We start from the raw sequence: 14,004 nt of genomic DNA on the forward strand, positions 1-14,004 counted from the left end.
CATTATAAAATGTTGTTAAATTGTATCAGAATTATCTGCAAACTTGGGTGCTAGAGCTGTATGGAATAATAGTATTAAAACTCTGATAAAATTTTATTTTAATCATTTCGTTCCTATATTCAGGCTAACTAGAATTCATCTATGAAGGACAAAAAAGGAGATAAAGAAAAATATATGATCTTAAAGCATTTTTGATCTTAGACATCCTCTAAACATGTGAGAATGATCAACAGCAAAACAAAATAGGGATTACAATAAATAACATGTAGATCCCCTCGAAAGAATTATTAAAATATGTGCTCGAAAAAGGTAAATGCAAATACATGTTAGAAGGTCAATAGATCTGCAAAATTTATTCTTTGGCCTAAATTTCATACCGGAATACAAAATCTGGAAATAAAATCCCAAATTATCAGAAAACATTGGAAAAGTGTGGTAGATTCCCTGTAGGAGAATACAGATTGTGTATTAGTTTATTGCTGCAGTTGTAACTAATTGCCACAAACTTAGCACCTGAAGATAACCCGCATTTTTTGTCCCATACTTAGTATGGTTGGAGTCTAGGCACCACGTGGTTCACCTGGGTTCTCTGCTTGGAGTCTCACCAAGTTCAAACCAAGTTGTCAGCAGGGCTGTTTCTTCTGGAGGCTCTTGGGGAGACCCTTTATGCAGGCTAATCTAGGATGTTGGCAGCATTTGATTTCATGTAGTTGTAGGACTACGGGCTGTTTCTTTTGCTAGCTGTTGGCTGGAGGTCACTAGAGACCTCCCACATTCCTTCCTTCATGGACCCTTTCAAAGACAATGATGGCAGGTTGAATTCCTCACAGTCCTCAGATCTTACTGACATCCCCTTCTGAGGTGATCTCTCTTTTACTTCCAGCCAGAGAAAGTTCTCTGCTTTAAGGATTTATGTAGTTAGATTGGGTCACTCAGAAAATCCAGGTTACTCTCCCTGTTTTATTTTATTTTATATTACTTATTTATTTTTAAGAATTTATTTATTTATTTGACAGAGAGAGAGACAGCGAGAGAGGGAACACAAGCAGGGGGAGTGGGAGAGGAAGAAGCAGGCTCCCAGTGGAGGAGCCCGATGTGGGGCTCGATCCCATAACGCCGGGATCACGCCCTGAGCCGAAGGCAGACGCTTAACCGCTGTGCCACCCAGGCGCCCCTAATCTCCCTATTTGAAAGTCCTTGATCTTAATTATATCTGTAAAGTCCCTCACAGCAGTACCTAGATTAGTGTTTGATGGAATCAATTATGGAAAGCATCTTTAGAATTCTGCCTGTGACAGGTACAAATTAACTCCAGATGATAGAAAAACATAGGACTCCCCATGTTTACTGTAATAAAAATATATTACAGATACACAGCATAGATTTAAAAAGAGCAGACTTGAGCCTGCTATACTAAGAAAGGCCTGCTTGCAAGGCTGGCATCTGGGAATTTGGATTTGGGGAGAGTTCCCGCCACTCTGATGACAGAGGCTCCTTGTGCCTGAACTATTTGTGCAAACTATATTTTCGACACTTGTTTTCCTTCGGAGAATGTGGAATTTTGGTATGTGGTAGGCAGAGGATGCTTATGTGATTGACCCCGGATTAACACCCTGAATGCTGAGTCTCTATTGACCTTCCTTGACAGACAACATTTCGCGTGTTGCCACAACTCACCGCAGGAGGAATTAAGCACATCCTGTGTGCCTCCAGTGGGAGACAACGCTTGGAAGCTTGCACCTGGTTTCCTTTGGACTTTACGCCATGCCCCTTTCCTTTGCTCTGTATATTTTGCTGTACTAATATGACTATGCTATGCTATGACCATAATCCGAGTCCTCCTAGCAAATCCTCAAAACTGGGGATGGTTTTGGAGACCCTGACACAGAGGTAATCTTGTAAACTTTAAAACAAATAAAAATAAAATAAAACTTCCAAAGAATTAAATATATAGGAGCTTCCACCTTGCTAGAGAGTGAACTGCATAGAAAAAAGGAAACAAATTAATTAAATGGAACTCAGGTTTGAAAGAAAAAGAAGCCTTGATAAATAAGAACATAAATTAAAAGAGAGGAAATTAAAAACTTTTTTTTTTTTAGGTTTCGATGAAACACTTTTTAAGTAAAATGTTGGCAGGTGCATTCAAAAGACAGAAAGTCTAAAGAGACAGAGAACTTAGAAATCATCACATATTTACCAGTAAAATGGTGTTGGAATAGGATATATTCAAGCAAGTTTTTCTAAGTGTAAACAAATGGAAATTCTCCCATTTCATAAGCAATCCTAAAGTCTTAAAAAAAAAAAAAAGGTGGCAGGGATCTTTTCAGTTCATAGTAGCTGGCCACAATAGCAGATTCCAAAACTGTTGCCCATGTATGAATATATATGTATAAAAATATTGTCTATGGAACAGTTTCAGAAATCTGTAGTATTGAAACACTATGGTATTGAATCCAGCGTCTTTAAAAATTATAATTCAGCATAATAATTTGAGAAGTCCTTTGGGAGTAACAAATGCAGCAAACCTTCAGTTTTTGTCTTTGATCCATCCCACTCTCCTCCTGCCTGTCACGTGTCCTTGGGAAACTGTATAAAACCTGAGCTCACTGTGATTAAGTCTGAGAAGACCTTATGTACGTTTGTACACTATTTACATTAGTTGTGTGTGTGTGTGTGTTTGAGAGAGAGAGAGAGTGCAGGAGCTGGGGGGACGGAGGGCCGAGGGAGGGAGAAAGAGAATCTGAGTTCTCAAGAACTGAACCGGGCTCAATCCCGTGACCTGAGCCGGAATGGAGAGTAGGACGGTCAATCCACGGAGCCGCCCAGGTGCCCCTGCTTTGTTTTTATATGTATTTCTTGTACACTATTAACTTTGGCTAGACTGCTTACATTTGTGATCCCTTGTAATAGTCACAATAAACTTACAAGGGAAATAGTATTATTACCTCCTTTTTACAGAGTAAGAATGTGAGCCTTAACTTGTTTAACTTTCCCAAACTCGCATAAAATGAAAGTGGAGAAACTGGTCTATGATTCCAGAGGTTAAGCTCTTCACCAGTGGACTCTGATGCCTTCTGGAACAATGCTAGATGCTTATATTGGAATGATTTAAAAATTTTTTTTAAAGATTTCATTTATTTATTTGAGAGAGAGAGCATGAGCAGGGGGAGGGGCAGAGGGAGAAGCAGACTCCCTGCCGAGCAGGGAGCCCGATGGGGTCTAGATCCCAGGACCTTGGGATCATGACCTGAGCAGAATAACCGACTGAGCCACCCAGGCAGCCCTGCAATGATTTAAAAGATAAATGTAAAGCTTATGAACTTTAGATCATAGAAACATTAACATCAGGAGAAAGTTTAAAAAAAAATGAAAATGAAAGACAAAAAACAACACTTGGACTTGTCTTTGTCTTTCTTCAACACTCTCCTCCCTCTTTGTAGCTGGCGACTGGGTTCTCCAGGTTTCCAGATGCAGACAGAACACCCTGTGGGTCTCAGCTTGAGGGATCTCCTTGTCCCTGAGAGAATGGGATGTTGGGAACAAAAGTCCTTTTCATGACACAGAAGGAAGCCCTGTGCATGTATTTATTTGACAGCAGATTGTAACATTGAGACTATAATTCCGCGGTTACGAAAACCAATAATAGGACTTCAAGTCAGATGCTTGGAATTTTACTTACTGTGAGCCTTGGTTTCCAAGTTCACTTAAAATTACACAGTCACATTCTTGTCACAACTGACATTTTTAGAAAATGCAATAAAAATACTTAGCTGGCACTTTTATTCCAACTGAGTACTAGAATGAATATATCTCTTATGCATAAATAATTATATATACATATGCATATATAGATATAAACACATATGCATAGATATACATATGCATATATAGATATAATATATATACATATGCATAGATATACATATGCATATATAGATATAATATATATACATATGCATAGATATACATATGCATATATAGATATAATTATATATACATATGCATATATAGATATAAACACAAGGGGACAAACTATATATATATATATATATATATATTTCTCTCCTGAGAAATCTTCCCAGCATGAAAAAATTATTGTTCTCTTGTGTTATAAGCAAATACTTCTAAGTCTTGACCTCACTAACGTAACTGAACATTAATTTATGGAAGAATCAACAAAGATGGATTTGTGGATTTACTTGATGCCAAGAAAGATGGTTTTCTTTAGGTCCCTGTCTCCTCCTGGGGAATGGCTGTTTCTGGGCAAATCACTTTAGTATCTCAGCTGCCGATTCTTCCAGCCAAACCCGGAGGAAAGAAGAAATAAACATCTTTTGATTTCAAATATATAGGATTTAGGCTGTTCTGCTTATTAGATGGACACCTGAAAAAAAATCACCACGTGGAAACAGGTTCCTACAATTTAGCATTTATTGGAAGTGAGGTGGGCCGTGCCAGCCTCCCAGGCCATCTCAACGGGCCTCATGCAGACACACTCATGAAACAGCACTTTTTGCCTGAAAAGCTTCTTGGAGATTCAGCGTTTGGGGAATCTGGAGAGTTGCAGATTTTAGGCGGTTGACACTGTAAGAGCACCCCGAGCGCTCTCTAAATCAGTAGGAAAGTGAAGGCAGCTGAGAGTGGGATGCCATATAAATTCACTAAGGCCGGCCCCACTTCCTGTTTCCTGAGACGAGCTGGCTGGGGGTCTGCCCTGATGAAGGTCTCTGTGGCGTTAGGGGTCTGGACGCTCCTTGCTGCCTCGATTTGGCCTTGTGCCAAGAGCATGTATGGTAAATGGCCAGCTCTGGAGGACACTTCCTCGGAAGGGTCGTGATCACTTTCCGTGCCGGGACGCTCTCGAAGAGATCAGATCTTACAGTTAGATAGAAGACCAATGCTTTGGGGCCAAGAAGACTTGAGTCAATATACTGAGGCCATCTGGGGTGGGGGAGCAGGGTGCCGGGACCATCTGGGGTGGGGGACTGAAGTCACTGGGACCATCTGGGGTTGGGGGGTGCAGGGCTCCGGGACCATCTGGGGTCAGTGTAGGAGGGCATTGACGCCTGGCTGTGATCCATGGTGCTGGGGAGCAAGGAAGAGTCTACTTCAGCCAATTCGTGTAGCAGTTATTCATGCTCCTCAGGCTTTCCCTCAATTTCTCAGCCACTTGAGACATGACCTCATGTTGGACTGAAACGACTCTAGTGTAGTAGGGAAAAAAAATGAAGCCAGAAGCCCAGACTTCCTATATGTCCATGTCCACGTACCTTTTGAATCCATCTTTAAATTGGCAGAGCTCTTTTTTTCACTTGGGAAGGATCTTCCTGACAATCCTATCTAGGTGACGCTAAGATAATATTTCAAACACGTGGAGCAATTTGGAGCTTACTTTCACTGGTGCAGAACACCTGCCTTCTCCAATGCCACTTTCCCCCAAAACATCTCCCTGAATTTTCTTACTTTCTTGACAATCTGTCTGTAAAGACTGAGAATTTACAGGCTTAAATAATGTTGGAATCTCTCGCTCGTGACATACGAATATTTTTTCACGCTGGGAAGATTTAGATCCTCCAAAGTGTTTAAGAATATCCTCAATGTATTCCAGGGTCTACTGGTTCTATTACTATTTGGGGAGCTTTTTTATGAAGGTTTGAACCTCCAGCTACTCTTTTCATTGTGTGTTCTGTCTATTTTTAATTTGTAATGGACCTATAAGTGAGCGCCAGTCCTACAGGAAAGAAGATAACAGACAATTAGTCCCTCTGACACATGACTGGCTTTGCTCAGAGCCATGTTAGACTTATTTGTGAGAAGTAGGAGATACTACAATATTGATGGCAGATGGTCATTTTTAAAGACACTTGTTTGACTATTTCACTGTCGGCCATCAACTCTTAAATTGCTGCAAGAGTCATCTCCTGGGAGATTATCTAATGAGCTTTTGCTGTGAGAAAATCATCCTCCAGCTCCTAGAGTTTCTAAAGTTACCATAGGGGGGCACTTTACTGAGTAAATCTGTGAAGAGAATAGGGTCAAAGCCAATCACGTGTATGGTTTTGTGCTAAATGGCATAGGAAATTGAATTTTTAGATGATATGCAAACTCCAGTTATCATGTTTGGCATGTGGTGTATTATTGCGATTGGCATGAATCACGGAAAACATCCATGACAAGTTATCCTAATGGCTTTAGGAAGGAACTCTTGCTTCCTAATAATTTTTCTGACCGCAGATCTGTTCACGTATGTCTTCCAATGGCAGCCTTTAAGAAGGCTTTCGACTTGGAGCCCCTTACCCATTTACTCATCACTCTATGTGCTTTCTGCAGGGGACAATGGCTAGTTATCATCATACCTGAGTAGTACTGAATGTACTGCTACTGTTGCTTTGTGTGTTTTTTTCCTTCTGTTTTTAAAGACGTGCTGCTGGAGGACAGGAGGCATTGATCAGACTTCAGCAGTGACTGAATTACTTATTTGTGGAATAAGAGGATACTGTTTTATTTACTTCCAGGTTTTGTTGGACTCCAAGGAGGGAGCTGACATGTAAATGCTCTGGTTGTGGCTGTATTTGGGACCCATACAGCAACTAGGAGACCTCTGAGAGTATAGGAAATTCATCTTAAACGTCATCCCAAACCACTGTAGCTGAACTTCCCAGTTACGGGCTAGAATTGCCAACTTGGGTGCACGTTCACTTGAACCAGTTCGGACCAGTCCTCATAGTGATCTGAGGTTCTGAGCCCACTCAGTCAAATTGCCAGAACTTATGTTCAACCTGACTGTGAGTCTTCACTGTTGGTGGCCTTCGCTGACTCATGGATAAATTGCATTGCAGTTTTAACCAGTTTTAAAAAAAAATCTAATAATTGCGTATCTACAGAATTCAAGCCCTGTCCAGCCAGCTGTAGGAAGGCTGCCTTCCGAAAGGTGGGATGGCCTTTAGCAAGTGAACGTGCTGTGTGCAGGTGGTATGATCAAAAAGGACGACAGTTCAAATTGTATATATTCAACACTTCCTGGGTTCTGTGCAGCTGTGAATATAAAGATAATTAAGAAATGAAATCCACGTTCAAAGTATTTATCTTAGCTTGGAGGACCGGTTGTGTTTGAGTTACTTCTATGAAGGTCCAAATAGGAAGATAAGGTTTAAACCCTGTGACTCTCACTTTTGCAGAACACGAGGAGGCTGTATTGGCTGAGATGTAGAATCATGCTTTGGGTTTTGATTCTCACGCCTTTGTAAGTGTAGGGCAGCTCCTGGCTATCTAAGAGCAGGCTCCGTTTGGAAAAAGTCTTTTAAAAATGCTTATCTCTCATTGGAACTTTGTATCAATACGTATATCAATAGAAACATAAGGTTTGTTTGTAACTCGCTTCTTTCTCACAGTTGTTTTCTATTGATCACTTTATGTGTATAACTGTATTTTCCATGTTATATGGAAGTTGATTGTATAAATACATTATAATTTATTCCTTCCTTTGGCTGTTGGTCATTTGGCCTGGAGTATTTTCGTTCATTTACATTTGTTTTTATTGTTGATATATACTTGATATATATATTGTTGATATGTATGCAATCCATTTATTGCAACCATTTGTTGCTTTTTGTCCTTTTTGTTTGTTTGCTTTGGTGTTTTGTCTCTCTCCCCTCCTGCTTTTTTACCTTCACCTAAATTGTTTGAAATGTGTTTTTCTCCTTCATTCTGTTTTGTTCTCCAATTTGGAAGTTTCATAATCTAATTTTTTAGTCCCCCCCGATGACTAATCACGCCTCTTTAAATACTAAAGCGAATAAATCTGTATTTTCTTTCCGAACAGTAGTAAGACCCATGCAGTTCAACTCTGATCATCCCCTAAGAAAATCTGGTTAATATCCGTCTGGCACACTTGCTCAGAATCCAGCACGATTTTACTTCCGCAGGATACATTAATCCGTTAGAAATAGCGATTATTCTTAGCTGACTGAAGATTTCAATGTAGAGGGTAAGAATAGGTTTTACATAAAAACTTTCACAGGACTTCAGTGGATTTTCTCTCTTCAGATTCTTTCCTCTCTGGCTCTGGTCCTCTCCGGTTCCGGTTGCTCCAGATACAGATCGTACTCACCCACTCCTTTTCCTTCTTCCTCTCCAAAAAGCCTTCCTGGGAATATATCGCTTCTATTCGAATGCATTGCAATTTACTTCTGTCCCTGATGGGTAGCCCCAGATACATCACCCTCTTTGGAATCTAACTTCTTTCAGAGGAGGCAGGGGGCTAGAAGATTGTGATTTTCTTATGTGTCGATTTTCTTCCCTGTGAAATAATTGAAGTCTAGTTATTTGAGGAGACAATGATGCAGATATTTTGGAAACTAACGGTGATGTGAAAACTTTTTATATGCTGTTCTTTAAGCCTTGATGATCTTTGCCGGAGAAAGAAATACCTTTTATTTAATCACAAAGGGCATAGCTAAATATTCGTTGAGCTCTTCCCTGAGATGAGATGTGTCTGACACTTTCTCCTATGATTCTTTCTGCAGTGAAAGTAAGTTGTTCTATGGACTGGGTGATGATCTCGGTTAGCCCGTGTGGGTACAGCAGCAATCTGTATATATTTGCTGATGAATTATATCTGGGATCGGGTTGCCCTGTGACTCGGATACAAACATATGCCTATGATTTTATATATCCTGTACGTGACTGTGGGATCAGGATAAAGGTGAGAATAGTGATTATTTATAAAAATAACTTCCAAATAGTTTTTAGACTTTTATAGGTGACACTAAAATTTTTGTCTTTTTTGTTTTGTTTGAAAGAACAAATTTTGCTTCTAGTTATCATAATTTATGGGTAGATGACAACACAGTTCCTTACTTATCATTCACTGGACATTGGGCCATTTGTGTGGACAGGACCTGAGAATACACATTTCCAGACTGGTTAGGAAACCGATTTTAAGTTGTCCCTAGGCTACGCTTGTATTTCACTAAAGCTTAGCAGGCAATTTTAAATTCCATTCGATGCTCCTAATGGGGAAGGTCGCAGCTCCTGGAAAGGCATTTCCTGTTCGTTGGATCATTTGAGCTGCGCGTGCTCTGAGAATGTGTGTGTCCATATAGCAAGTAGATTTTCACCGGGATAAAATCTCTGTCACTTATCCTCCTAGGTGTCATCTTCAACTGTATTCTTTCCCCGGAATGTTATCTTTTCACAGATTCCCATATTTCAACAAGTTATATTCATACTACAAAGATATTTTGGGCCAATGACTAATTGTAATAGTCACCTACAAATAAGGTGTCGGCTTTATTAGAAATGAGGGAACAGAATGAAGCTCTGTAGTCACTTTTACAATTTGTCCCGGGCACACAGCTGGTTGATGGTAGTGCAGATGCCAAGCCAGGATGATCGCCTCCAAAGCTTGGGCTTTAAACCATTCTGTTATTTGACCTCCAAATCCTCCTTTTTGAGAGAACTGTTGAAAATCTTTCCATTAATGAATCATAAAGATGGCTCTCATGGGCAGTTCGGGTTTGCTCCTACGTACTATGAAGATTTTTTTCCAGGCACTTTAAATGCACTCTTAGGGATAACACTCCTCTTTTGTCCCAGTGGGTTGTCAGACCTTCGTATCTACATAGAAGTGACAGTAGCCAACTTTGAGATCTTAAATGTTTTCTACTTCCTACTCAAACGTGTATATGTGTCCCCTGTTACTAGAAGTAACTTTTATTTAAACTTTTTGCTCCCCTAGGTTGTTTCAGAGGATACTCTCCTTTTTCAAACAGAGATGTACTTTAACCCTAGGAATATACATTGTGACCGTCAGAAGATCCCTTTGGAGTGTTCTGCCTCCAGGTGAGTCCAATAGACCAGACTTCTTTGGAATGGATCTGCTTCACCTGTACTTAAAGATGCTTCTGTGGAAGTATGGACTTCAGACTTGATTCACTCATAAGCACACAGCCAAACATGAAATTAGCATTTCTAAAAATACCGAATACTTTTATTTTTAAATGTGATGTTCATTTTAGAATCAAAACTTACGCAATCTAGTGTCAGTAGGTTATTTTGCAGCAGCTGGACCACAAAGCAGAATCATTAGATACTCAGTCACCTTAATAAGTGGGAGAATCAAGCCTGATGCTATTTTTCAATGTCTCCTCCTTCATAATACTCTAATACATCTCATGGTTTAATTCCATGTTAATAGAGTAAATGACTAAAAAGAGAACATGAATTCTTCATTTTAATACTAACTCATGGAGATGCATAACAGGAAAGGTTTATTAACCTAATCATTAAATGCACTTTGCTTGTGGGACTGAGCCATTGAAACCCAAAGGGACCCCACATGAAACTTTGAGAACAAGTGGAGTGGTATATGCTGAAACACTTTGATATTTACACTGAATGTTATGAGTTACAAATCTTGTCACTGTAATATTTACATTGAGTGTTGTTAGTTACAAATCTTGGAAAAAATTTTATCCTTGTTTAATGTATGGAAAGAGTTGACATCAAAAAAGAAGGTAGAGCTCAGAGCAAACGTGCAGTATTTTTTGCAGGGGAGAATTTTTTTTTTTTTTTTTTTTTTTTTTACATAGGCTCCATGCCCAGTGTGGAGCCCAGGGCCAGGCTTGAACTCATGACCCTGAGATCAAGACCCGAGCTGAAATCAAGAGTTGGACGCTCAACAGACTGAGCCACCCAGGCACCCCTGGTATTTTTTTATTGTGGTAAAATGTATGTAAGATGAAATTTATCATTTTCACCATCTTTTGGTGTAAAGTTCAGTGACATTATGTAAACTCATGTTGTTAAACACTCGTGATATTCTTTAAACTTATTTTCGTAAGGCACATCTAAGGCTGAGGAATTTGGTGATACTCTGGGAAGTAGCTACACGAACACTTGATTTTGGAGACACATGTGCTCACACACATTTTCATTCCTATGTATTAGCCACTGCTTTGAGTAATATAAAATGTTCTGGAAATCAGCTCTGGAGCTATTTCCTCTCCGTAGGCTACCTGGTCAATAATGACAACTCCAGCGTTGTCTGCTTCAATAGTGATTTTAATGTTGTTTGCAGCTCATCTTCTTTAGGAAAAAAAAAGAAAACTTGGCCAACAAAGACACACAGTTAGGTTACTGGTGCATGAGTTTCACTGTTGTGCGCGTGTGCGCACACACACACACACACACACACACACACCCTTTGCCACCACTATATTGGGTCAGATTAAGATTTGACAGCTTTTACTTACTGTCCTTAGGATCCACTTGCTGAATCCATTTTACTGGGCACTTCAGTACCTTACAAAGCAAGCATCTCAAATCACCTGTTATCCAGAGGGTATAGGCACTGAGCCACATCCCTAAATCACTATACTGAAAACGGATACAGTGGTAAAAATAACTTGGACCCAAGTGTAGACCCAGAGAGACCAGGTACAAAGTATGCCAACAATATCTGTTCTTGTTTTTTGTTTTGTTTTGTTTTGTTTTAGGAAATCAGTGTGGCTTACACCAGTTTCTACAGAAAATGAAATAAAATTGGACCCCAGTCCCTTTATTGCTGACTTTGAGACAACACCGGAAGAAGTAGGCTTGCTAAGTTTAAGTCAGATGGGTTTCCTCCTCAAGGAGGAGTAGAGACTTGGAATTGGTGTCATGAATTTTGTTGGGAAAAAACTGTTTTTTTTTGTATTAAAAAAGTTAGTATAATCTTTTCTTAAATATCTTATCCCTAAAAATCCCTAATTCAATGAAGGTCCTGATTCAGAGAAGGTATATTTGTCATTTTTTTATTCATTAGGGGTATAGCTTATTAATTTAATGTTAACTATTAGGTCATTTCCACTACCCATTTAAATTTTATTTTCTGTTTTATATGGTAGAACAAAATGTCCTCAATGACAATAATTTGATCTAATTGATAGGAACCTTCAAGAAATATGTTATAAATATTTTTTAGTAAAAATAAAGAATAGCGATAGATAGGTATATAAATGTTCCAGAGACTAAATTTGTGCAGAGTCTAAAATTCAACATACTAACTCTCAGGACAGACAAAGTCCTTTTGTGTGAAGACACTTTAACTTGTGTGGCTTTCCTAATTAATCAGTAAAGTCGATTCCTAAAAATAATTCAATGTGTATCATATTTAATTACTGCAGAAGGAAATGAGAGTCATATTCTAGAATTTAAATAACCACTTTCTTAACTGAAATTTGATGTCAGGTTTTCTGTTCTCTCCCTGATATGATTTTTCCACACTTGAAATAATTGATGGATTGAGGTGGTCAAGTGTCGTATCTTCCCATCATCGTATCATCTTCATATAATCATTTATCACCAGCTGCTTGGATGTCTTTTCCGTAAAGAGGGAGTCTTCCCATGTAATATACAAAAAAGTCACTCCTGACTTTTGGGATATTTCTTATATCAATTAGGAGACTGGAGCTGTGCCTTTTGTTATTTAATTGCTTTGTAAATGTATATTTCGGATGTCACATGAGCCTGGAACCTGATTTTGCAAGGACATTTTTCATTAAGGTATTTTCATTAAATTTTTTAAAAATTTAAAGTGCTGCTCTTCTATCATTTTCAATAAAATGCAGCTTATAGTATACTTGTCAAAGAATTTAAACATTGTCACAATAGGTATCTACCTTCGATAGTTAATATAAAGCTAAGAGGTAACACTTCTGTGAGGCTTAACATGTGTCAGGCGATGTTACCAGCACGTAATGACAACTTACTTAATTCTAATAACCCCAAAGTTATGTATGAATATCACACCAATTTTACAGGTAAGAAAACAAACATAGGTTAAATCATTTGCCAACTGCTCTTAAAATTGGTGATCTTCTCCTATTCTTAGAGGAAAAGCTTTGAGCTTTTTCCCATTGGGTACGGCATTCACTGTGGGCTCGCTTTACGCAGGCTTTCCTATGTGAAGGTGCATTCCCTCTACACCTAACCAGCTGACAGTTTTTTATCATGAAAAGGTGTTGAATTATTTTGGTTAAGGTGTCCCTTAAATAATTGCCAGTCCTTTTTGGAAATCAAAGATGGAAATAAAATCACAAGAATGTCTCTGTTGTTAAATGTTGCTGTTGCAAGTTTGTAGCAGGTGGCTGGCCCTGACTCAGCAGTGCATGGTAAGTTTTCGTGGATGTGCTCATTCTCCGTTTCATTGTATGTAACTGATCGAGGGGTGGATTCATCCGGAACATTTACAAAGCCCAGATAGTGATAGTTACTTTGTTTTTCAGTTTTGTGGGAAGCAAAGCTGGACTTGGCATAATTACAGCACATCAAAGACTTGGTATTGATTAGTTCATATGCTTAAACGCTGCCTATTTTCTTTTTGAAAATACGTTTCTGCCGTCCTTGGGATGTGCAGAGGGATGCAAGGGACAGTAGGAATCTTTTCCTTGAGAAGTAGGTTTTAGCGACACAATGGAGTTCCAGATCAATTGTAGATAAAAAGAAAAAAAGTTCAACATGCTAAGAATTAGATGCATAGATGTTTTAGCTTGATTATGGTAGTGTTTTCACTTCCATGTACGTTAGCTAAATGTATAGGACTATACACCTGAAAAAGGAAATTTATTGTATATAAATTATATTTCAATGAAAGTGACATAAAAAAATATGCTGGTCTGGCTACAAGACGCAAGAGCTCATCCCATATGAACCTAACTGCCCAGAGATACATTTAATAGTAGATCGGTTAGACTTTTCAACTGGAATTTATTGTTCTATTAGAAAATGAAGGTTCTGTGAAATAGATGCTCTTAAAACGAAAAGTTTTGAGAGGCCAATAGGGATTTTGGTGGAGAGATGGAAAGGAGATGGAATCACGAAGTGTGTGTGTGTGTGTGTGTGTGTGTGTGTGTGTGTGTGAAGCAGTAAGGACCGAAAGACATTTGGACTGAGGCACCCAGGCATCTTCTACTTGAGTAGCTCAAACACTGCCCAGCCAGCAGCCAGTCCCCCAAATAGCTC

At 39.0% G+C, this 14,004-nt stretch overlaps 1 protein-coding gene across 1 annotated transcript; it reads left to right on the forward strand.

Annotated features, from left to right (window-relative positions):
* Positions 1–4,629: 4,629 nt before the first annotated feature.
* Positions 4,630–13,599, forward strand: OOSP2 (oocyte secreted protein 2). Its single transcript, XM_026490616.4, has 4 exons — positions 4,630–4,793; positions 8,526–8,704; positions 9,740–9,843; positions 11,499–13,599. The coding sequence occupies exons 1-4, from the start codon at positions 4,646–4,648 to the stop codon at positions 11,641–11,643; spliced, it is 576 nt and encodes a 191-aa protein (XP_026346401.2). The 5' UTR covers positions 4,630–4,645; the 3' UTR covers positions 11,644–13,599.
* Positions 13,600–14,004: the final 405 nt, after the last annotated feature.

This window comes from Ursus arctos, unplaced genomic scaffold (assembly GCF_023065955.2).
Source record: "Ursus arctos isolate Adak ecotype North America unplaced genomic scaffold, UrsArc2.0 scaffold_23, whole genome shotgun sequence".
In the NCBI taxonomy this organism is placed as follows: domain Eukaryota; kingdom Metazoa; phylum Chordata; class Mammalia; order Carnivora; family Ursidae; genus Ursus; species Ursus arctos.